The sequence below is a fragment of the Penicillium verhagenii genome, assembly GCF_028828195.1.
Source record: "Penicillium verhagenii strain IBT 33310 chromosome Unknown utg000005l_segment0_segment0, whole genome shotgun sequence".
Taxonomy (NCBI): domain Eukaryota; kingdom Fungi; phylum Ascomycota; class Eurotiomycetes; order Eurotiales; family Aspergillaceae; genus Penicillium; species Penicillium verhagenii.
Window position 1 is genome coordinate 2,967,339 of NW_026643169.1, and position 23,613 is coordinate 2,990,951.

The following is a 23,613-nucleotide window of genomic DNA, read 5'->3' on the forward strand; positions in this document are numbered from 1 at the left end:
CTAAAACCGATTCTCCGGGGCAATTAATCGGCCTGCAGTCTCCCAATACGCTCCTTCCACTTCACTAATGCTGCTTCCTTGCACCCAGTAACCCTTGCCGTTGGGACTCTCGGCCGCCGCAGCTGTCAGAATCGCCCACGCAACATCATCCGGTGAGCTCTTGAGGGTATCCGGATTCTGGGTAGCCTCGAGACCCTCTACCATGGACGTCAGAGTCAGCCAGGGCGCGATCCAAGAAATTGAGATTCCCGATTTCACCACGTCTTCAATCTGCGCCGTGCTGCGGACCAAGCCCAAGACCGCGTGCTTGCTAGCCGAGTAGAGCGGCTGTGAAGGGATCGGCACATAAGACCCGGCTGACCCGACCACAACAATGCGACCTCCGCCATCTCGCTTCATATTATGGATGCCCAGTTTGAGCCCGAAAATAACGGAATTCACATTGATGTCAAAGAGTTGCGTTGATGGGCGCTGGAGAGCGGAATCTTCATTCTGACTCGGTTCGTCCGCCAGGTAGTTGTACCGGACCTGGTTGTTCATATCCGCATGGTGCACTAGATCGGATGTCTGCAACAGAGCAATCTCGGGATTGATAGCGGCATTGCAGACAAGGAGGTCAATGGGTCCCAGGGTTGTTTTGGCTCGATTGAATAGGGCGACTTGCTGATTCCAGTCACTCACGTCGCATACATGGTACGTTGATCGGGGTCCGATTTTGGCACACGCAGACTTTAGGGCGTCTTCGGATAAATCTACCAAGACCACTTGTGCTCCGTTCTGGGCAAGGAGAGAGGCAGTGGAAAACCCAATGCCCCTTGCAGCACCAGTAACAATGGCAACACGGCCATCCAAAATATCTCGAACCGACTTCGCGTCAGGTCGTGGGATAGATGTCATTCTTGGATAATGGGAGGGAACAAACTCAACAGATGAAGAAGAGTACGTGTGACAGATGAAGAAGAGTACTAGTGGAAATTGAGGCGCTGGGCTTCGCGTGGTATTCTAACTAGCTCGGGAGGAAAGTCCACTCTTTATAAGTCATTTGAGCATTCGAGGCCCACACGGACTCGGCATCTCCCCTTTCCGTCCCTCGTCGCATTCGAGCCGCTTCCAAGATTAACCATGATTTTTCTCTATAGGGCAATGCCAGATACACAGTGCACTACACTGATGTGGTATTCGGAACTGGGAAAAAAAATTGCCAATCGTAATAGATATGCAATTCCAAATGGTCGAATACTATCGATATCAATCAAAAACTGGCCATGGCTTTCTCGCGGTTCCCAACGGCCTGCTTTGTAAGGCTTATGGACGGAGCAAATGCCTCAAATCCATGAGGAACGCCAGGATACAAATGGCACTCTGTGGGAATATTCGCTGCCACAAACCGGCGCACATATTCTAGCCCTTCATGTACAAAGATGTCTAATTGACCACAGTCTAGATACAGAGGAGGAAGATCCTCCACACTCTCCACCCGAGCTGGTGCGGCATACGCGTCAACATTTTCAGATCCTGCATCAGGTCCAACATATGCAGTCCACCCGGTCTTATTATCCACCTCGTCCCAAAATGTCAGCTGGCCGGCATGATTGGTATTGGTTCGATCGTCCAACATAGGGTAAACAAGGATCTGCTTCGCAATGGGCGGTGATAGGGCTTTATCTCGTGCCATAAGCGTCAATGCAGCTGCCAGGCCACCTCCAGCACTCTCTCCCATGACGGCGATACGGGAAGGGTTGATTCCCAGTTGGCTTGTATTTGCGTGCAACCATTTGAGGACTGTCCAGCAATCATTGAGTGGTGTCGGATATGGATGTTCAGGAGCCAGCCGATAGTCGACTGTCAGAATCTGCACTCCAGTACTTGATACTGTTTTTATGTGCGGCACGGAGCATTGCTCCGCACTCAGTGAGAAATAACCACCACCGTGAATGTGGAGGATGGCGGGGTCACCCTCTGCTCCGGCTTGACGTCGCTGGCGGAAGTGAAGGACTGTCACTTCGTATCCATCGGCGCGCTGCACATGGTGAACGAGCCTCTCCAAGCTATCTGGGATTGGTGGTAGAGGGATTGTCATAGCTGCGGTCATTGCGCGTCTGGTCGCAATGTCATGAAGAGCAGGTCTTGAGAATTGAGCCAACTGCTGCAACATGGGCCGCGCTTCTTGGGCGAACTCCGTATCATAATGTAATGGCATGATCGAACAGAGGATTGCAGAAGTTTAGTTTGATGGCGTGTTTGAATAACTCTACATAACGACACTTGAGCACTGTTGGACCATTTTATCCTTCGCATTCTTCGGCTCCCAAAATTTCCGATCCGATCCTGATCCTCGATTTACTTCATCCAGATGTCACATTTGGTTATTTTTTCCCACAGACTGCAAAGGCCTTCATCCGTTCCCAGTCTGAGTTCTTTTTTTCCAACGGATGAAGTAGTGCTCCGTATCCGAGCACAGAAAAAGTACGGAGTAAAGTTCACCACCTCGAGAGCTCCACAGTTTGGAAGTGGAGACATTATCCTTCGGGAAGCTGACGGCGAGCAAGTTGGACAGTTAGAGCAATTACCCCAGTGATCCACTTATCGCGAAACTCAAAACTCAAATCGTGCTAATCGCGTTTACTTAAACATCAATGGATATATTCAAATACCATTCAGACTACCCCGGAATTTTACCATTAAATTTTTGGAGAGTTTAAAGAAAGGGGACTAACTACTTCTGAAAGCATTTCCATTAAGTAAGGCTATAGAGAATATTCAAATTTGGGGAGTATTAGGAAAGAGCCCTAATTGGTAACGCCTGGCAATCATATTCCGAAATTAGCACTTTAGCCCCCGAAAAATCTCAACGGCCTATGAAGGGGCTTCATTAGAAGGTCTTTTAGGTATCCGGAATCGGTTCTTGCTGGAGCAGATTATTCCAGTCATCAGTGCCAAGTTCCTGCAGTTCCAAATCTTCCGGGAGCACCTCGTCATCGTCGCTGTCTTGCCCCAGCTTGTCGCCCCTTGGGCCATTGTCTGTAGGTTGAATCCTTCCTCTGCTCGATTTTATAAGAAGAACCTCCACTGCGAATATCTGGCCACCTTCCGCATTCGCAAAGAAATAATCATTTTGAGCCCCGCTATTTACTCTCTCGAGACTGGCGTTCCCCATATCCCCAGTGGGTAGTGGCACGCCATGCGCTGCAGCAGCAATCTGCGCCATCGTACCCAGAGGGATGTCCCCGCGAGCGCGAAACTCCGTGTTCTGCTCAGAAGAAGACGCAATGCTGACGTCCTTGCATATCAGAACGCCGACGACCCAACAGACCTCGTAGCGGGCACGTAGCCCAAGGGAACGGCGTTCGCCGACCCACTCGGCTACCTCGTCAGCGAATTTCGGCACCTTGTCTGTCATAGTTTTCCAGAAGGTACGGAGTTCAGTTAGACGCTTCGCGATTATAAGTTTGCCGTTGATGTTGAGTTGAGTGACGTTATCATGTTGTCGGCGAAAGTTGCCGATTCCCTGAACACTGAAGTTGGTTGAGTTTTGGTTCATCAGCTCGTGGTTGAGAATGAAATTGGTGAATTTGTTCTCTGAGATGTTGTTTTTTCCGATCGGAGGGGAGTCTGGTATGGAGTTGCTGAGAGGTGAGTGCGGGTTGAGTACAACAGAGCCTAGAACTCTGGGCAATTGGTCCTCAGATAGCCAACCGAAAGGTTGCCTGAGAATCAAAAACTCTGGTTGATTGGACATGATACGAAGAATAGAAATGTGCAGCCTGGGCAAGAAAGAAACTTGTTATCTGTTAACAAGGATGGAACAATTGTTACACTGAGGGGGCAGGTAGATGGAAAAGAAAGAACTGAAATTGTGGGATACATGTACAGTCGGGAAATATGATCGCTGTCGTCTATTATTCCTGCTCCAGGACAGCGTAAGCACCAACACGCCACCTTCAGATCAACTGGAGCAATAAAATCATTTATGACGGTGGCGAACAAGATGGAAGTCTAGACTTCTATACGAGTTATTTGGCCTTGACCAGTGAGAAGTTCACTCAAGCTGCCATATAATGTACTGTCATGCCGGCAGAACGAGAAGCCAGTAAGAACCCGCACAATGGCCGTGAGGCTTTCTCAATAGTAACATAATACGATGCTGTTTCAGCCACCAGTTGTTTTATCCTGCCAATGAATGCTTAATTGCAAGGATAATGCTTAATTACAAGGATGTGCATCGCTTAAATGTGCCCTTTTGAAATTTGTACTCGAGAACATACTTCCTACATGGACATCTGCATACGGATCAACTTCGATTACATGCATATATAAGCTTGGGAATCATCTTCCGCTAGAAAAGCATTTGAAATCAATAGCCATCACGTAGGCCATTTTGATTTTGCGAACGCCTGTTCCCTTCTTTCTTCAAAGTATTTCTTCTATCCTGATCTCTGAAGATAACAAACCCAGAATCGAAATCATGGCAAATTCTATTGATACAGCAACTGGCAGCTGGACTTCATACCCGTCTCTTCTACACACACTGGAGACTCCGGATCAGAGAGTTGACCTAGAGTCGGCATGCTGTGCGTACCTCTGTGGGCGCTTTGAGGATGCGTTATCGCTCTACAATAGGCTTCCCTCTCCGGAAACGAAGCCCCTCCTTGTCTTTCAGAAAGCCGACATTCTGACGCAACAAGGCAATGAACACGATAGAATTGACCTGCTTAAAATGGCATTGACAAAGCTGCCCAATCATGACCAGGCAGGCGAACATTCCGACCTTCAGCTCTTGACCAATCTCATGCTCACCGATGCCGAATTCTGGGGCGAAGGAAAGGTCCAGCCTGCGCTCGATATCGTCCCAAAGGTCAGGAAATACTTCATTGGTCGCAAGATTCAAGGGCTGAATGATGTTGAGGTGTGTTATCTTTTGTTTTGGTTTTCTAGACCAACAAAGTCTTTCTCTAACCGTGTGTATTATTTCTTCTAGCTGCGGATCGTTCTTCTGTTCCATCAAATTTCACTGTCGCTACGAAAAGTCTCAAACCTCCTGGGTCAGACTTACGATTCTATATTTGCCGAGTCTCGCTTAAGCACTGTCAATGAGCTGAACATTTTGCGGAGACAACTTCATCAAGAAAAGCGTCTGCAGTTTGCTTGCCAATTTCTCCGGTTGGAAATCAAATTCACCTCGTCGGCCAAGCTGGGCAACACGTTGGATGATGCCATAAATCTTTGCGGAGAGTTAGAGGAAACCGGCATCGCTTCACAGCAATTCCGAGCCGTTGGATTGAAGCAATATATATATTCCGTGGCCACCCAACAGGACAAGGCGGCCTCGCTTTACGAAGAATCCCTTTCAACACTATCTCGAATCAAACCAACGGCTTTTCATGAGTGGCAGGACTTCTTCCCAGCCCTGAAATTAGAGATTGAAAGAGATGAGTTGAAGCGGTCGGAAACAGCTTCCCAGGCCAATTTGGAATCCCTCCTCAAGCTGGTGATCCAGGCGAAACAGCACCTGGACTACACCCAAGCGAACCACTGCTACATTGCCGCAAGAGAGATGGCTCGCGCTCTGAGAGATAGAGCTGAGGGCCCGACAGATATCACAATTGCCGCGGAAAAGCTTTGCGCTGTACAAGAGGAGTACCTAGACTTCCATGAGAAAGTCAGCCGCATGTGTTACTTTGTTGGACTCGCGACGGTGGAATACCTCTCCGCGATACGATTTCTGGGCTCTGCCTACTACACGAAAATGCAAAGGATAGTACGGGATTTTCTAACTCTTCACCCCGACTTCGCAATTCCCAATCTCCAAGAGCGTATACAAGAGGCAGGGCTTTTTGTAGCACGGGAGTTGAATTTAGAACAGGAGGCGTGTGAATTCGAAAAGAGGCAGATGGAGTGGTTCAAGAAATGCAGATTCGCGCCTAAAGGCCTGAATACTGTTTCAGATCATGCCTCGCGTGACCCAGAAGACTACTTTCTGATAATGCATCACGACGCCTCAGACCCCCTGGAATGGGGCATGAACGCGGTCAAACTGTTGTTACAATGGGCGGCGTGGGAGTGGGATGACAGACTACTGTCCATAGATGAGCTACGGAATCTATTTGGCGGGACTCTCGATAATGCGTTAGATGCCTCGAATGACCCGGTCAATATGCTTCAATCTTCGGGGACCACGACTGCTGTCAACGCATCCCTCATGGAGGCTCTTACTGAATCCAACTCCAGTGGGACTGATCTTGACCCACAAAGATCATTATCTTTCATGGAGCGTTACAATAGGCTAAAGGAATGGTTATTGCTAGATGGAAGACCACCGTCTCGAGAGGCACGCCTCTTTGCACTGAAAATCTTGCTCAAGGCTCGTCTGCACCGCATTCGAAATGGATACTTTCCAAACGGGGGGAGACTGCCAACCGCTGAGGAGGCTTCAGAATACGAATTCGAAACCTCAGCGCTGAATGTCATTGAGAACCTAGAAGCAGCGGCCAGGGGTGTCACAAGGGACACTGATGAAAAGAAATTGGCCGTTCATCTCACGCTGGTCAAATCCTTCGCTGTGAAGGATGGCGGTCCAGCGGGACTGGTTACTGATGCTGAGCTTTCCAAAAGCGCCGATGACTGTCGTCAGATGGTTATACACGCAAACAAAACACATCAGCCGTTCCAGGAGTACCACGCTCTATGTCAGCGCATGCGGCTGACCTGGCAGCGACATCAGCTGCACTCTCAGCCGATACCAAAGACGGCAGAGGATATCATGGCTCTAGTCAGGGAAGCCGACAAAGTCTTTGTCCAGCTTCGGAATCAGCTTGTGAATCCAGATGCCTCTGCTAGTCTCGTAGCTAGGGCAAAGCTGGCAGATGATTTCCTGCTCCGGGAGCACCACAACTTCGCGCTGCTCGGGAGACTCAGCTCCTTCAATCACTACAAAAAACTCTACCGGACCAGTCCGACCCAGGACTTTGGCATCCAGGCTCAATCGGACGTTCTAAATCTTGCAATGTGGGCCCGCCGATCTAAAGGTGCCGGTTTCACTGACGTTCTGAACTTGGGTTCACAAACAGAACGGGCGATCGAAGAAGGGATGAAACCAGACGTTGGCAATAAGGCTGGGTTTTTGAATGATCAAATTAGGGATCAGTCTGGTAAACTTCACCCCCTGGACCCAGGTACCTCCCAACCAACTCAAGCCTCCACACCTGTTCAGCAAGACCTGCCTCACGTACTAAGCCCACGGTACCCTGAATGGGCCAGGGTGCCTCAATTCAACAATATGCTGAAGAATCTGCCCTCAAACATAGTGATTGTGGACTTTATTAATGTCCCCTACATCCAGGCTGGTGTCAGCTTGTTTGCTCTGGTATACCGCAACAAGCAGTCAACAAACAGCCCCATTCCCATCCCAGTCTTAACTATGGATGGGATCAAAAGTTGGATTGCGAGTAATCTCAATGTTGATGAGGACCCCGACACCATAGATCATCTAGCAAACAAAGATGCTGGGGCCAAGCTCGCTGTACTCAGTGGGCTCATCACACCGTTATTGTACACCGTTCCCGACATCGCTATCAGGGCCGGGGAGACGATAATATTCTGTCCGACGGGCTTGCTAAGCCGGATTCCCCTGCACGCGATTCCATTCCACGATGATAGCCCGCCCTTGATTGCGCGAAACCCTGTTGTCTACTGTCAGAGTCTGACTCTCCTTCATTGGCTTTACGAGAAGACCACAAAGGGCTTCTCCACCCTCCCTGGCTCTACACCAGGCATGACCCCTAGCCAAACAGCGAATCAATTTCCTAAGACAGCCGTGATAAACCCCTTACCAGAGTCCAAAGCCTCAACCGCTCGTGTGAAAGAACTGGCACGAATCCTCCGAGCTGAAGGCCTTGCTTTTCAACACGGCGAGTCGTTGCACCCGCAAACGGTTCGGGACGCAATTCGAGATTGCTCAGTATTCCACTACCACGGCCATGCAGTGTACCAACCGGAGGCGGCTCTGGAGACAAGACTTTGTCTAAACAAAGCTGCTCGAAGTAGAAAGCGAAATTTGCCGAAGTCGGCGCTCTTCCTGGCGGCACGGGAATTCTTCCGACCCGAATTGCGCCTCGCAGAGCCGGCAGCGCTAGTGACTGTGGTGGGCTGCAAAAGTGGCGTTACGAAAGTGACGAGCACAGACGACGTGCTAGGCCTACCAACTGCTTTTTTCTACGCGGGTGCGACTGCCGTGGTGAGCACGCTTTGGCCACTGCCTGATGAGGATGGGGCTGCATTCGGGGCTGCATTTTATGAAACATTGTTCAAAGAGCGAGATGCCGTCGACTACGATGCAGCAGCACGGGCAAAGGAACACACACAAGAACCAATTACCAGTGCCTTCTTTGCACGCACTGTAGATCTTGCCAAGGTATTCCAGGAGACAATATTGGCCCTTCGTCGTGATACTACCCGGCAGGACCGAAAGGCGCCGTATCACTGGGCGTCGTTCACTCTGAATGGGTTTTGGTACTTCCCCATCAGCTCACTACCGTTGAGCCCATGATTGTGACCTTGGAACCTTGGATGTCATATACGTGCAGAATCTCTTCTAAGCGTCATTTATATGGTGGATTTATAACAGAATATTTATATGAATCATTTCTGACTTATACCTCCAGCCAGGGCTAGATTGGAGTTTTCCTGCCCCAAATATGGCATACGAAAAGAAAACCAAGAAGCAGCTCTGGGAGTAGTCCACTCCTTAATTACTCCCGAGGTCGGGTACTTAGAAAACACCCGAGGTTGTCATAAAGGGTTTCCCATGGCATTCAAATGTTCGATGGCTCCATTCAATGTCGCGACACGCGTATGCACGGCTACTAAGGCTTTTACTTTATTACACTTATGGGACTTTTTTGGAGGTGAGACTCGAGAACATACAGTATAAAGTGGGAAATTTAGATCACGATAGCGAATCAGAAAAAGCAGTGGTGAAATGGACTGAATGATGGCGAATCAAATGCCGACTTTCTGAAAATTGACGGGTGGGGCTTGGCGGATTGGATTCTCCAATGGTCCAATCAGAGCTCCAGGAGGCGATAAGGAAAAAATAAATAAGAGCTCAGGGGCTTTAAAAGTAAGTCCGGGCTATACGGTTGTGATTCTTGTGAACCTCGATTGGTACCTGCTAACAACTGCTGAGCCTCTAGTGGGGCATAAGGGAGAGCTTCAGGGTCTGAAGCCTGGATAATAGGCAAAAAGGGGACGGGAGAAAGCCGTCTAAGCGAAAGAACGTGGGCTTTGGTTGACCCTGTGGCGCTTTGGGGGCTGAGAACATGTACTGGTGTCTCGTCCCGACGGACTGAATCCCTCGCCCATAATGGACCCTTATGCTACGGCGGATCCGAGGTTGGCTGACAGCCAAGAAAATAGGCGGACACGGACCCAATAACTTCTCGAACACCACCAATCACCACCAATATCGGCATCAAAGATTGTTAAAGTAGGCTTACGCAGGAACCACACTAAGACCATTTAATTTCCGGTCATTGGCTCATCCCCAAAGCGTTCCAGTGATTCCCCCGCAATGAATTACTTATATCCTCGTGAGAGCCCCATTTCCCCAGGCCTTTCGATTTAGCAACCGTTCTATTCCATTGGAATTTCAAGTCATTCCTTTTTTCCTTTTTTTTTTTTTAATCCTTTCGTTTGCATAATAACCAGTCGCTCCTTGAAAGCCCGTTTCAGCAAACATTGTTCTTCGTCTCTTTCCCTATCTGCGAATATTCTCTGCCAAAGAAAATACCAAGCAAATTTGAAACTACGACAATCAAGATGATGCGCTCCGTGATCCCTCTTGTCGTCTCGCTTGCTTCGCTTGCCGCGGCCATCGACATTACCAGTCCCGCTGCCAACTCCACCTACGCAGCCGGATCCACCGTCAATGTCGAGTGGACCAGCGTCGATACCGACCCCACCAACTTCAGCCTTTATCTCTGGAACTTTGTGTCCTGGCCTCCATCTTATGTTCCCTTGGCTTTGGACGTTCCCACCTCGGACCTGTCTTACTCTGTCCAAATCCCCTGCGACACCAACCCCGATTGGGGCTACCAGATCAGCGGCATCAACGGCACCAACGTCTACATCATCTACGCGCAGGGAGACAAGTTCACCGTCTCCGATGCCGCTAGTGGCTGTGTGGACACTGCTTCGTCAGCCACCTCCACCTGCCCCAGCGCTGCGGCGTCTACCGTTTATGTCACGGTGAGCCCTACCGGTCCCAGCTCTCGTCCTTTCCATCACCATCCTCATCACTCCCACGTCCTTCCTTCTCCGTCACCCAGCACTGCCAGCACCTTGAGCTCTGGATATGTTAAGCCCGGAATTGTGCCTAAGACTATTGGTTGGTGTTCAGACTATTCCCACCCTGTAACCTTGGACAAGGTTCCCACCCCGACTCCCTCGTCCGACTCTTCGCCGGTGGTCACTGCGGGACCAAGCCAGATCACGGATTCTCCTGGCCCTCGAACAACGACTGTCACCAATATTGTGAGCGTGTTGGCTTGCCCCAAGGAAGATGCGATTTGATGGTAGAGATTGCTTGATCGAAGCAACCGGTGACATGTTATTAATACCGATGTGTTTTGTATGATATATATGTCGTTGAGTACCTAATGTAATGGATCGAATATACGGAGGGCGTACTATCCAGACTCATTTCATGATAAAAAATGATTAATCAAACGTGCTTGGAACTGAGGTCTTTGGCCCCCACAGTTCCCCTTATTCTTGGAACTTGTCGATCGTTGAGTGCGGAAGCAATCGCTGTCGCCCCCAAAATCGCTCCGGGAAACACCTACTAAATTCTGGTAGGCACGGACTTTCGGACTACAATCAATGCACACATGTGCATGAAATTATTTTCCAAGATTATTTCTTGCCTCTTATGGAAGCTTGCGACAGACATGACATAAGGCGATGTATCAGTTCATACCTCCAATTGTGTATTTTCAGGATCGATTTGTTCCCTAGAGAGGAACACTTTTACACTGTCCCTGACGGATGGTGTTACCGACTCCTTGCTTGAAGCGTCGCGCATCTTCCCGTAAGACAATCTCACACTAGCAATCCTCTTCTGAATTTGAATCAATGGCCCATAAGTCGGAAGACATGCACAGACAATAGCGCTGGCCAGCTCAACAGTGGTCCAATCCAGCGATGCGGGGATGTTACCTGAGAAAAAAAAAACATGTCAGCACCTGGAAACCCTCGCACATATCACCCCAAAATGGACTCCCACTTACGATCGTATCCTGTAGACGGAAGCCAGCTGAACCAGACCCTCACGACACAAGTGACACAGACACTATAAATAATCAGTCCCAATTCATCATTCCCCCCACTTTTCAACATTTGTAGAAACTCACAATCCACCTAGCATAAATACACCCATCAGACTGGCTCGTTTAATTGAAGGCAGCTTTAGGTTATGCACCATAAGCACTGGATGCGCCAAGATCATGATGTCGATGGGAATCTCGACAATACCAAAGCCGGCGATCATGGCCCCCTCGGGAATACAGGTATTCCTGTCTCGCAAAGATATGTAGTCCCACATGGCGCTGACGGGATGGCACTCGAATATAATGACGAAAAAGGCAACAATGCCCCAACAGGCGCAGATAGCCATGAGGATCCAATTGATTCGTATAAATGAAGGCACAGCGAATATATGTCGATAAAATGTTAAGATCGAGAATTTTGTCGCGGTAATGCCGAGAAGAAAAAGAAGTTCTTCCACAAAAAGATACTGATGGGATCTGTTACTAAAGCTATCATGATGCTGATGTCGTGTTTCAGACTTACCTTGAGAAACCGATTCATTTGATATTTCGTCATTAAGCTGAAGTCAGACCCACCTGAAGATCCACTGCCTAAAATGGCTAGATAATTTTAGAAGTTAGTTGTGTATCTTCATTGGTATCTAGGTCACTTGGGGCCGTTTTATACTCACCATAGAGGAATACCCCTTGGTTGGCATAGAACAACACAGCAGCGAGGACGATGAGGATGTCCTCCATAAGAACGCCTTTGCGTACTTTGCTTCTGGCCCATGCTCGTAGGCACAGAGAAATGAAGACCAGTGTAATCATCGAAGCCGAGACGCGCAACGACATGGCGCCTGTCGGGTCAAGTTGTGTTTCTGTCATGATGAAGTGAATGTTTCTGACAGGGTCCACGGGAAACCTGTATGAACAAGCAACAAAGTTGCTAAGAGCTTTTGGATCAGGATCGATAGAGGTGGGAGGATGGAACAGAAGTAGCATTTCTCTTGTTGGTCGCCTGAAAATCCAATGGTCGCCATTTCTATTTTTCTCAGAGGTCAGGTACCTAACCAAGCAATAGTTAAAATGGACCCCAAATCTGATCATTTTAACCTATTCTTGGCCAAGTTGTGTACCTATTCAGGGAATGATCACCATTTGTACAACGCTTGTCTGGTCAAACGGAGGGCCTGGGGGCGATTCTTCTTTCTGAAGAATGTCCACGTGGTATTGAGTTGGGGAAAGCCCAAATACTATAAAGAATCAAAGACGAAAACTGAACATTTAGACTCAGTGAATAATCAGCTCCTAGATATCAATGCACCTCGTCTCTCTATGATGTAGCTCCCCTCGAGTTCCGTGGCATTCTTATCAAGAAGTTTCGGAACTTCCCAGTGATGTTTGCCGAACACTTGTCATCTGCCAGTCTCTTCTATTCTTTCTCCACCTCCTCACAACTATCACTTGATTCCACCTGGACACACGTCTTGTTTCTTCTTCTCTAACGAAACCTCTAACCCGGCATGCGTACTCGAGACAAGATGACTAAATTGGAAAAAGCAAGCGCTATGGAATTTGGCAGATAGTATGTGTCCTCAATATCCACTCTCAAAACCGTGATAACTAAAACAAGCCATCCATACTATCCACATACAGTCTTCTTCCACTTATCCATGGCCCATTTGTCAACATCAGAATCAGCCCTGACGATCATGAATACAAAGTTTCCAAAGGTCTTCTCTGCACAGACTCCAAATACTTTTCTGCGATGTTCGAACCGAAGTTCTCGGTCAGTTTCAAGGAGGGAAAAGAGCAGTCTGCAACCCTCAAAGCCATCAAAGGTGTTCTTTCAACTAGCAGCTTCGAAGCTCTTCTACAATGGATTTACCTTCGCACAGTCAGGTTCGAGGCCATGAAACCTAAGGATGAGATTTCAGCTGCAATCGAACTCGCAAGACTTGGCGATATGTGTATGGTCACTGGGCTGGAATCCGAAATGGCCAACCGTATCAAAGAAGTCATCACTGCGAATCCTTCCAGAAGACATCCAAGGAAAGGGGACGTTGACATCAACAGTCACTGTCTTGAGCCTTGCCACTTTAAGTCCATCGCCTTCTTACCACGAGGTCACAAAGTTCGTCAAATTTTAGCTGCAGCCTCGGTTGACGGATATCTTCGAGATGGCGGATACAGATTTCTTTCAGAGGTTGAAGAAGACCCAGAACTTGCAGTAGAAATTCTCAAACAAGTACGAAAAACCATGGCCGAAGTTCCTCAAGTTCCTCAGGCTCGGGGCATTGGTCGCGGTCTCGCAACTGCTACTGATCCTTTGACTGGAAGGGTACTGGACATTGTTTGGAAAGAAAACGTTGTCTAGAAAAAGTTTGGCCCAAGACGACGAGCAAATAAGAAATACCAACAGGAGAAGAATGGTATAATGTGGGTGACTCATTTTCGATAACGACCAGCGTTCGCTAGCAAAAAGTCGGTAGGCTCCAGGGCATCAGTAGCTTTCACAATCAAATTGGAATAAAATCAACTTAATCTACAACAAAGACTGTACATTCCAAGGAAGGCTTATAGCCCTGTATAAATTACAACTAGCAGCAGCATATTTTTTAAACATAGAATAGTCAAGAAAGTTATGGATTAGCTTCAAATTTTCCAACGCTGGGTGAGCCTGGCTCATTGAACTGCGCAGGTACGAGGACAAAATTGACAAGCTTGATGTCTTGATTGCTAAATTGAATTGATACAGATCAAAGCCGGGTATTTACTTCAAATATTTCCCCTTAGGTATGATGTATGCTATACATCGACGATTCATAAATTCAAATGTGAACATGGAAGCCTTCCAAATTCTCCAATGCATCTGTGCAACTCTTCCACCAACTTGGCATTCCACCGAGATAGATGAGTGGTTCTCGCCGCTTGCCCGGAATATTGGATCCCATGTACCAAGAGTCTGTCTTTGGATACAAGGTCCCATTGCTGGCAGCGATAACTTGTTCCCGCCACGCCTCGGTAGCCTTCACAGTTGGCTCAATAGAGCCAAGTCCCTCCTCTCGCATCTTCGAGATGACCTTGCAAATCCAATCGACTTCCATTTCGATAAAAGGTGGCCCATTTGTCAAGGATGTCGGAGCTTGTGGCCCATAGACCATGAAGAGATTTGGAGCATCGGGAATCATCAATCCCAGAGAGGTAAGAATTCCATTTTTCCATTTTTCGGCAAGGGAAACTTGGTTCTTGTCCACAATTGACAGATCCAACAAGCTACCCGTGACTGCATCGTAGCCAGTAGCAAAGATCAAAACATCAAGATCATGGTGTTGAGTTTCCTCGCTGTCGCCTGTGACTATGCCCGTTTGATCAAAATCGATGATTGGCGAGCGCTTCAAATCATGCAAGGTCACGTTGGGTCGATCGATCATCTCATAGTAGTCTTGCTCTAGACTCGGCCGCTTGGTTCCAACGAGCATGAACTGCTTCAGCGGCGCGACCAGATCCATTTTCGTACGATCTGTCATACGGGCACGCGTCTTCTGCGCCCAGTAGTCGTAGAAAATGGAGTTTGCCTTTTCGTCCAACAGAAAGTCGTAATAGTTTGCCACCAGGAAGTTATATCCGCCGCGATTCCAAAGCTCATCGAACAACGCCTTTCTCTCCTCGGGTGTTGCTTGATGCGCAGACTGCAATCGGGTGTTGTGTGGAAAACCGGACACGGATTTGTAGCACCGCTCAAAGAGACAGTCGTAATAGCCCTTCAGCATCTCGGCCTCCTCTGGCAAGATGGATCGTTGCTTCATAGGAATTGCAAAGCAAGGCGTGCGGATAAAAACCGTCAGCTTACAGTCCTCTTTGGCGAGGTTTTGGACGATTTGAAGGCCCGAAGCACCATTTCCAACGATTCCAACACGTTTCCCCTTCGCATTGAGATTATCCGGATAGTCTGCAGCATGGACTAGTTGGCCGCCATAATTTTCCAATCCCGCGAACTGAGGGTAGTGCTTCTTGTGAGAGGATCCAGTCGCAGCGATGAGATATTTGCAAGAGGCTGTAAGACCAGTATTGGTCGACACATCCCATCGACTGGTTTTTGTATTATAACAAGCTCCCGTGACGATAGTATTGAAGAATGTATCTTCACTCAAACGCAGCACCGAGTCAACATGCTGAAAGTAACGTCGAAGCTCATCGTCACCAGGGAACCTCTCAGACCAATTCCAACCCTTGTAAACGGCAGGGATGTTGAATTGATAAGACGGCATTTCCGAGTCAACACGGGCACCCGGGTAGCGATTCCAGTGCCATACACCTCCAAAGGCACCGCCAGCCTCGATCAACTTGACAGAAAGACCCAAGTTCCGGAGCTTGTACAGCGAATTGCAGCCGCCAAAACCACCGCCGATGACGATGGCGTCGGTTTCGATATGGGTTTCGGCTCGAGTCATACTGCCCTGTCGCAAAGGAACAATAATTCAAATAAAAAACCTAAGTCTCAGGCACTTGTCGATTAAATAGAAGCCTCGATTTGAGTCGTAAAATAGAGACCAAGAACATCTTGAAGAATGCCCACATTCTCGGCTGCCGGAAAGTCGCTCAAATTGAACCGGCCTGTCGACATCCGAATGTCTAGAAAAATGAAAATCGTGATCTTGGGGTGGTTTCAGACTACATCGTGGCCTTGCTAAATCCGAAAAGCCGAATAGGAAGTCCACGGCGAGAAGGTTTTGTCCCTTAGATTCATCAGGCGGGGCCCCACCATCGGTTCTCGGCTCTAATGGGCTTCCGCGAATTTCATTTTGTGTACCGCAAATGAATCTCGTGATCCCAAGTTTGACCTAAAGGAACTTCCCAACATGCCGTGAACCAGTAATTTGTCTCGGGAGTCCGGGACTGACTGTCTCCGTATCCGGGAATGGGGCTCGAGGGCCAGTACCAGATCATATACCCACCGGAGTAGAATTGCTTTTAAAGTTGAATCAACAAGTCATTAAAAGCAATCATTCTCACGCTATATTAGTCATTTGATCATTAAGGTACTATCATCGACAGAACGAGATCGCAACTATGGTACCCGTTATCGAAGGAACAGCTTTTATTACGGGAGGAGCATCCGGTATAGCTTCCGTGGTCATGATGTAAAGGTTACGGACGCTGACAAAAAGCCAGGCATTGGCAAGAGTACTGCAATTGCCTTCGCACAGAACGGGATCAGAGGCCTGGCTCTACTTGACCTTGACCTATCGGCTCTCAAAGACACTCGTGATGAGATTCAGGCTCAGTCTCCTCTCGTCGCGATTGAGATTTTCCCAGTTAATGTCGCAGATGAAATATCTGTCGATGAAGTTGTCAAAAAAGTTGTGAATCAATTCGGCAGCATCGAAATCGGAATTAACTGTGCTGGTATAAGTGGTACGCCGACCCCAACGCACCTGATGTCGCTGCATGAGTGGCAGAAGGTGATCAATGTCAATCAGACGGGGGTGTGGCTTTGTCAAAGGGCTCTGATCCGGCAGATGTTGAAGCAAGAGTGAGTAGTCCCCAGGTTGCAGATGAGCATCGTAGCTGACTTTGAATCGAAAGATCGCGTGGTGTCCGCCAAGGTCGTGGAGTGATCGTCAATGTGTCGTCCATGTTCGGTGTTGGGGGTCCTCCCGGTCCTTTTAGCATCTCGCATTACACAGCTGCTAAACATGGTATGTGTGACATGACGATTCAATTAATGTTTGGACCTTGCTGATCAAATGATTGTATAAGCGGTCGTCGGACTCACGAAAATGGTGAGATTTCTTTCTGTGCCAGTATTGGAAATACCTTGTTAATAGTTTTGTAGGATGCTAAAGCATATGCCCGAGAAGGAATTCGCGTCAATGCCATTTGTCCGGGCTTCGTTGACACCCCGATCATTGGCGAGCAGATCAAATCTGGATCAATGAATTCTCAATTCGAAATGACACCAATTGGACGTCCGGCACAAGTGGAAGAGATATCGGATGTACTGCTGTTCCTTTCCTCTCCGATGAGCAGCTACATGTGCGGCGCTGCCTTGGTGGTTGATGGAGGATATACCGTTTAGACAAGATCAATTGGAGTGTGTCCATTCACGCACGATTTAAACTGTTTTTTGTCAAATCCTTGGTGCTAGCTGGTGTGCGTAAATTATGTGTCATTCATATTTATACAAGCATGAAATCGAAATCAGCTTCTTGGGCTATCTCCTGCCAATGAATATCTCTGTATGGCCCAGCCTGCTCTCGTCGATGCCAAAGCGCTTTCAGAGTTTCACTTAGAATAGTGATACTTTGGATTCCGTGACGTGTTTTGCGATCCCAGCAAGCCATCATCCTGGCCTGCAGATCGGGCTTCTGGCATTCTGCCGCCACAACAAAACTGGCCCAGTTGTAGGCACAGCCACCTTTCTTGTTGTGGGTCAAAGTATCAACCGCCTCCAATTCTTGCACTGCTTTCTCGACTATATCCTGCACTTCACTCAAAGCCGCATGTCGTAACATCCGTCGAAAGAAAATGATAGAAGCGTAATAGAACGAGTTCAGCGCATGTTGGATAATAACAGAACCATGAGCATCCGGTGCAGACAGAGATGGAAAGTTGAGGTAAAGCTGCACCTCCAACCGATCCAGTTCCTCTGTTGAAATAACAGCGCCGGAGTCCACAAGTGCCTGAATCCGTGTTAAAAACTTTATAAGAGGTGCCGTGACACCATGCGACCGCTCGAGATAGTGCTGTAATTCAGGAGGGCCGTCAAGGAGCGACATCAACTGGGTGGACATGGGTAAGTTGCAAAGCGATGAAAGTGAAATATAGCTCTGAAGTAAGCGAGATGCTGTTGGACTTCGTATCCAACCGTCATGCATCTCATTTTCTAAAAGACCAAGTCCACCAGCAACGTGGGCTCTCCACCGACTCCGTCGTCCTGACATTGCTTCAGCTGTAATGCATGTTAGAACGGCAGCCAGAGTTGGTTCATCCAGGCGCTTTGCTCGTTGCAAGTTTTCTCTCAGATGTCGCAAGGCCAGCTGGTCGTGATGCATAGCAATGGATTGATATTGGCGATCGCGTCGAAGATGAAACAGGCTGAATGCTGACGATGCACATATAGCGTGGAAGATAGAATGATGTATACTAGAATCCGTGGAAGGGTCCTCGAATCCTTTCAAAGCCAATGGCATAAAAACTGTACGACAGGGGTTGTCAGGAGTATCGATCAAGAGCATATTTCCACTCATAAACACGACCCAATGATGAATCAATTCCGTCTCTGGTCTTGGTAATTGTCGGGGATGAAGTGAACCAATTAAAGGAAGTGTATATAGAATTAAAGAAGCGTTATGTTGGGTTTTTGTGTCCCGGTCGCAGTCGGGAATAGTGCGACGGGAGTTGCATGGAGCAAGAGCTGTATCGTAACAAGCTCCGTTAGCATGCTCGGGCGGTACCGGCGACGGCGATTTTCCATGAGTCAAAGGGGATGGTGACAGTGAAGCATGCGAAAAGGCGTCTTGAATGGGTTCCGACGGAGATTTATCACCTTCCTCAGATTCAGATGTCGGAATAATTAGAGTGTTTGAATTAGGCAGGCCTGAAATAAATTTTATGCGTCCCGGCTCATCCCTGCTCTCATTCACAGGTGAAGATAAAATTCTCGAATCAATGCCCGTTGAGGGCTCGGGGTCTTTCACTGCACAGTCCGAGGCGGAAAATACCGAGAATGGTCCCCGTTGCTGGGCGCTCCCGTCGCCGGAGGACTCATCCAGTTCCGCCAAGAGAGCCGTCACGGCAGCAGAGGACAAGTCTACTGTGGATTGTGGAGCCCCCGGTTTCAATTGACGACGATGAGACCGACTTCCTGGAGTTTGAGACCATCCCAAACGCATGCCGTACCCCTGACACTGCCAGCCGCTAGTGCGACAGCGACGGCAATGCGGCTGCTCGTCATCGCATTTGACTCTGCGGGCTCTGCAGGTCCAGCATCCCGTAAATGTCTTCGTGCGAGATTTCGGGGTCCTCACGTTTCTAGGCAATGATCTCTCGGTCATGCCCACGAGGTTCGCAATGGGGGGAAGTTTATCGGCGTGTTGAAGCGAAAATTGGGATAGCGTTTGAGCCAAAAAATTGGTTTGTGATGTTACTCAATCATATTTGCCCCCGCGTCGGAAATTGCCGGCGTGATTTAGGACTTCGCAGACTTGATGGTTTACTAGTTATTTGATGGAAGTAGAATTTATTTAGATAGAATTGGCTGTATCATACCTCCACGCCATGTAGTTAGGTTACTTTACTATTATTAAACTGTTGAGGAAAAAAGACATCTGACTAAGTGTCTGTCACCTTCCCAAACAGGAATTTTGTCACGTTTGGGGGGGTCTTGAGTCTTAAGTAGTAGTAGTTGTAAATTCAAAAATAGTATGTAATGTCAAGTCTTCAAATGTTTCGCATAGATAAAGCCTCCCTTCAATGCTACTAGTTGTTCTATGTTTCATTTTTTACCTCTCGTGGTAACCACTAGAAGTACACCCACTTTTTTCTTGATCTTACTTTACATTGAAATATAGTGAACTGGTCAGTTCTCGACATATCAGGTGATTTTCCCGCTAGACCAAAAGAGCTCTTATTTGACAGCTTACTAAGCGATCGACGTAGTTAACTAAGTACTGTAGTTAGTGAACTAACTAAACACATTAGTTAACTAACCTAGAATGTATGGGTTCAAGCAGTAGTCCATTTTTAGTATGCGCAGGATTCTTAACCTTGAGTTTGAAAATAAGTGATGCACAGCCGCGATAAATTGCATATGATCGGTCAACCCGCATCCATTTGTGCATCTAATTATATCATTATAGCATGCCAAGTCTGTTATACATTACTCCGGCAGGGTCCACACCTCAAGTTCAAATGTTCCTACATACACAAAATCCGCTCCCCGGTATTCCGGATAATACCAAAATCAAGTTGGAATTCATTTTGTTAGAATTTTTGATTCACTCCCAAATTACCTAGGCAGTTGCCAACCAGGTGGTTGGTATTGGATGTCAAACGCAAAACTTGAAACATTGAAGCCGCACGTGCGATGACCCTTCTATATTTCGCTCTTTGGAACTGTCATATATAACACCCTGAATTACTAGACCTGCCGGTCAGAACGTTCTTCATACTCAAGATGAGTCGAATACTTAAATACTTGTATATACTACCTACGATGTGAGTACTTCGACCAAAGTGGTAGGTAATCGCCAGAAATCAAATGTTTTGAATCCACAAACTTCAAAGGAATCCACTTCCATGCTTATTGGCAATTCCAGCTGCATAGCCCTATTTGAATCTTCCAAGTTTAGAGCCGGGTAAAGATAAGCCGAGATCGATTGATGATCCTTGAGGGAATATGGTGCAGATTCAAACTACGGATTACGACATTCCTCCCGAAATGAAATTTCCGTGTTCCAATATAGTACTTATTTAAAGCCACCCAGAGGAGTCACTTAGAACTTTGGAAGAGCTAATCGGCGTTTCCAAGTTGTTAAACCTTCACGGGTGTGCTTAGAGCTGTGCGGGTCCTCAGGTACTACCTTGAGACTTCAAATGTTTCTGCACATGTGAAAAAAGTACATAAACCACAGGGCTATCGTATGTAGCATTCAAATGTTGCTAGTCCGATTGGAACACTCGTTTGAATTGTAGGCCCAAAATCTCTCAAATTGTTTATTAATGGATGAAAGACACCTTTCCAGGCATATGGTTTTTCCGTATGGCCCCATGGCAAGTGCTATAGATTTACCCACCCCGGTACTGGTCAGCAACCTACGCATCTTATTTGTGGATGTGAGGCAGTGACGAGCCAACCGGAGGCTGCTTTTCACAATATGTGGTGGACCCAAGTTCAGAAAAGGGTTTATCAAAGTGACACAGTGAACATGGAAGACGCGTCATGAAGGGATTTGCTCGAAGGCGCAACAAGTGGGTAGGCCAAGACCCTGAAATATCACTGTGGACATGTCAAAAATGGCACATGTGAAGGGTTGCACATCAGGGCGCAATGGTTTGATTAGCTAAAAAGTATATCCACATCGGTTAGCATTCTATAGGAGTGCCCTGAGCTTGAGACAGTGTCGTCAGCCTCAGTGCTTTACGGGTCCTGAATGGAGAAGATAACTGGCGTTAAGTGGGACTATAGGCAACTAGGGATCAAATGGAAGACCCGGTTCATAGATCCTCAGCCCCAATGCTTCTTACGGAAGCACCAAGGTGGAAATTGCCAAGCAATAAAGAAAGTGGACTTTCGACCTAGAAAAGTCACAGAAACCTTGGAAGGCTATATAGGTAGGAGGGATGGGCTTCGTTTGAATATTGTATCAAAGCAAGCTCTTTCAGCTGAAGTCGATTTAGAAGTCCTGTACACTTCGTTCCACTCGTTACCTTTTTACTCAACCAGACCCCTACCGAGAAACATCCCAAACAACGAAGATGTCCACCACCACTACCACCGCGGCATCTGCCACCTCCAGCTGCCAGGCCAAGCTGTACGATATTCCTGTGCACGACTCCGCATGCGCGATGCCCATGCATGGCAACTACTCGGCGGTCATGAGCAGCTGCTGTGGCGAGGCATCTGTTGTCGAGTACGATGACTGCGACTACTACTGCCTGGCACAGGGACAGACTGTTGGCACTCTTGCTGAATGCTTGATCAAGGCTTCGGAGCCAGGCCAAGTCTGGTGCAACACCAATGCCAATGCCACGGCCACTGCAACAGCTACCGCTACCGGCACCGGAGTTGTGACTCTCGACAGCACTGCAACTGGAACAGGCTCGACGGCTTCCGGCACGTCGAGCAGTGCTACTTCGACTTCGACCTCGACCTCTGCTGGAATTGTTGCTTCTCGTCCCCTGTCGAAGTCTGCTATCGGCGTTGTCGGTATTCTGCTGGCTGGATCTGCTGCGGGCCTTTTCCTTTGAGTGTCCACTGGGAGTGGCAATGCACCGTGAATTGGCTATTCTGTATATTAGTCGATTATGTTAGTGGTGCTGGGTTTGGGGCTGTGTTCGACTTCATAAATAGGGGAACGTTGTTCTTTTTTTCTGCGCTGCAGTACTAGATCCTGGAAAATCTTGACCGTTTTGTCATTCCTTCAACAATATTATTCGCGTTATTCGTGTTATTCGCTGAGGAAGACTTTCTAGGTGCGTAACAATTTCTCTATTGGATGTCACTCGCAGTATTAAGGGTACCTGACAAGACATCAAGGGATTGTCTGAGTCAATAAGTCCCAAATTATGGAGTAGACTCATCTATGTACACGGACAGAAGCAGTAAAAGTACAAACCCATTTGCACACCCCGTTCCCAACCCACGCAGAAATGCGAAATATGGATGCTTTGAGCGCCGGAGTGAAGAGAGATCCGCAGTGGAATAAAAGGATAAAAAGACAAAAAAAAAAGCCGTTGTAATACATCGCGGGTGGAGAGACAGGAGGTGTGTGAGGTTATGATCCACCGCTTTTGTCGTTGTAAACCGGAAAGGGTATGAAAGTTCGGTTCATCGGAGAAGCATGGGAGGAATGGACAGTATGTCCAGCAATTTTAGATTTAGAAGAAAGCCTTGCGTGTCACCTGTCGGGAGTTAGCGGAACTGTTTTCGAGAAATGAAAGCTGAGAAACATACGGTCCAAGTGCCAGCAATGGAGGCGACAATACCGCCAGAGATCATCATAGGCTTCAGGCCACGAGTACTCTTGAAGAGCATGCCACTCAATGCACCCGCAACCACGCTGTTCGACGCATCGTGCTTGCCACGCGCGTAACCAATTGCGGAGTTGAAACCATTGTAAACCATCGCGACGACACCGGCCGAGTTACCGAGGAACGGACCGCGGCGGGTCACAGAGTTAAGGACACCGTTCAGACGAATCTTAGGAGGGGCAGTTGCTGGTGTCTTTTTCAATCCCTCAGCCATTCCCCATACACCTCCGATTGTCAGCGCAGCCAGGTATGTGGTGCCGGCGCCGTAGCAGAGGTCGTCGGACCAGCCGCGGGAAGGCAAAACTGAACGGGAACCGGGAGTTGCGTCAAGAGCGGAATCCTCGAGTGAAAGGTAGTCGAGAGTATCCTGGTTCAGGCCAGCCAGGGGATGGAGTCCTGAGGGATCGGGAATGGCGATCTCGGAAAGGAAGGCAGTCGCATCTTGGGTAGTGGATGGGTCGAAAGCGGCGGTCTGCTCCTGCTTGCGACCACTGATAGAATCCCAAATAGCCATGATGAAGGGGGGGAGGGGGGTCGATAAGATTACTAA

At 48.1% G+C, this 23,613-nt stretch overlaps 12 protein-coding genes across 12 annotated transcripts; 5 read left to right on the plus strand and 7 right to left on the minus strand.

Moving 5' to 3' along the window:
- Nucleotides 1-897, minus strand: N7466_004630 (uncharacterized protein; the record flags this gene model as incomplete). Its single annotated transcript, XM_057164027.1, has 1 exon — nucleotides 1-897. One exon carries the CDS (start codon nucleotides 895-897, stop codon nucleotides 1-3), a length of 897 nt encoding a protein of 298 aa, XP_057022708.1.
- Nucleotides 898-1,252: 355 nt separating this feature from the next.
- On the minus strand, nucleotides 1,253-2,200 carry N7466_004631 (alpha/beta hydrolase; the record flags this gene model as incomplete). The annotated part of the gene is made up of 1 exon (XM_057164028.1): nucleotides 1,253-2,200. One exon carries the CDS (start codon nucleotides 2,198-2,200, stop codon nucleotides 1,253-1,255), a length of 948 nt encoding a protein of 315 aa, XP_057022709.1.
- Nucleotides 2,201-2,884: 684 nt separating this feature from the next.
- Nucleotides 2,885-3,739, minus strand: N7466_004632 (uncharacterized protein; the record flags this gene model as incomplete). The annotated part of the gene is made up of 1 exon (XM_057164029.1): nucleotides 2,885-3,739. One exon carries the CDS (start codon nucleotides 3,737-3,739, stop codon nucleotides 2,885-2,887), a length of 855 nt encoding a protein of 284 aa, XP_057022710.1.
- A 726-nt stretch (nucleotides 3,740-4,465) lies between these two features.
- On the plus strand, nucleotides 4,466-8,545 carry N7466_004633 (CHAT domain-containing protein; the record flags this gene model as incomplete). Its single annotated transcript, XM_057164030.1, has 2 exons — nucleotides 4,466-4,906; nucleotides 4,979-8,545. The coding sequence occupies 2 exons, from the start codon at nucleotides 4,466-4,468 to the stop codon at nucleotides 8,543-8,545; spliced, it is 4,008 nt and encodes a 1,335-aa protein (XP_057022711.1).
- Nucleotides 8,546-9,816: 1,271 nt separating this feature from the next.
- On the plus strand, nucleotides 9,817-10,569 carry N7466_004634 (GPI anchored serine-threonine rich family protein; the record flags this gene model as incomplete). The annotated part of the gene is made up of 1 exon (XM_057164031.1): nucleotides 9,817-10,569. The coding sequence occupies one exon, from the start codon at nucleotides 9,817-9,819 to the stop codon at nucleotides 10,567-10,569; it is 753 nt and encodes a 250-aa protein (XP_057022712.1).
- A 400-nt stretch (nucleotides 10,570-10,969) lies between these two features.
- Nucleotides 10,970-12,191, minus strand: N7466_004635 (uncharacterized protein; the record flags this gene model as incomplete). Its single annotated transcript, XM_057164032.1, has 5 exons — nucleotides 10,970-11,214; nucleotides 11,286-11,347; nucleotides 11,409-11,791; nucleotides 11,848-11,924; nucleotides 11,996-12,191. 5 exons carry the CDS (start codon nucleotides 12,189-12,191, stop codon nucleotides 10,970-10,972), a joined length of 963 nt encoding a protein of 320 aa, XP_057022713.1.
- A 638-nt stretch (nucleotides 12,192-12,829) lies between these two features.
- Nucleotides 12,830-13,683, plus strand: N7466_004636 (BTB/POZ domain-containing protein; the record flags this gene model as incomplete). The annotated part of the gene is made up of 2 exons (XM_057164033.1): nucleotides 12,830-12,891; nucleotides 12,963-13,683. The coding sequence occupies 2 exons, from the start codon at nucleotides 12,830-12,832 to the stop codon at nucleotides 13,681-13,683; spliced, it is 783 nt and encodes a 260-aa protein (XP_057022714.1).
- A 454-nt stretch (nucleotides 13,684-14,137) lies between these two features.
- Nucleotides 14,138-15,760, minus strand: N7466_004637 (flavin-containing monooxygenase; the record flags this gene model as incomplete). The annotated part of the gene is made up of 1 exon (XM_057164034.1): nucleotides 14,138-15,760. The coding sequence occupies one exon, from the start codon at nucleotides 15,758-15,760 to the stop codon at nucleotides 14,138-14,140; it is 1,623 nt and encodes a 540-aa protein (XP_057022715.1).
- A 619-nt stretch (nucleotides 15,761-16,379) lies between these two features.
- On the plus strand, nucleotides 16,380-17,388 carry N7466_004638 (SDR family NAD(P)-dependent oxidoreductase; the record flags this gene model as incomplete). Its single annotated transcript, XM_057164035.1, has 5 exons — nucleotides 16,380-16,428; nucleotides 16,482-16,842; nucleotides 16,896-17,008; nucleotides 17,070-17,092; nucleotides 17,146-17,388. The coding sequence occupies 5 exons, from the start codon at nucleotides 16,380-16,382 to the stop codon at nucleotides 17,386-17,388; spliced, it is 789 nt and encodes a 262-aa protein (XP_057022716.1).
- A 100-nt stretch (nucleotides 17,389-17,488) lies between these two features.
- On the minus strand, nucleotides 17,489-19,366 carry N7466_004639 (Zn(II)2Cys6 transcription factor; the record flags this gene model as incomplete). Its single annotated transcript, XM_057164036.1, has 1 exon — nucleotides 17,489-19,366. The coding sequence occupies one exon, from the start codon at nucleotides 19,364-19,366 to the stop codon at nucleotides 17,489-17,491; it is 1,878 nt and encodes a 625-aa protein (XP_057022717.1).
- A 2,422-nt stretch (nucleotides 19,367-21,788) lies between these two features.
- On the plus strand, nucleotides 21,789-22,280 carry N7466_004640 (uncharacterized protein; the record flags this gene model as incomplete). Its single annotated transcript, XM_057164037.1, has 1 exon — nucleotides 21,789-22,280. The coding sequence occupies one exon, from the start codon at nucleotides 21,789-21,791 to the stop codon at nucleotides 22,278-22,280; it is 492 nt and encodes a 163-aa protein (XP_057022718.1).
- Nucleotides 22,281-22,910: 630 nt separating this feature from the next.
- Nucleotides 22,911-23,577, minus strand: N7466_004641 (protein transporter TIM23; the record flags this gene model as incomplete). Its single annotated transcript, XM_057164038.1, has 2 exons — nucleotides 22,911-22,934; nucleotides 22,987-23,577. 2 exons carry the CDS (start codon nucleotides 23,575-23,577, stop codon nucleotides 22,911-22,913), a joined length of 615 nt encoding a protein of 204 aa, XP_057022719.1.
- Nucleotides 23,578-23,613: the final 36 nt, after the last annotated feature.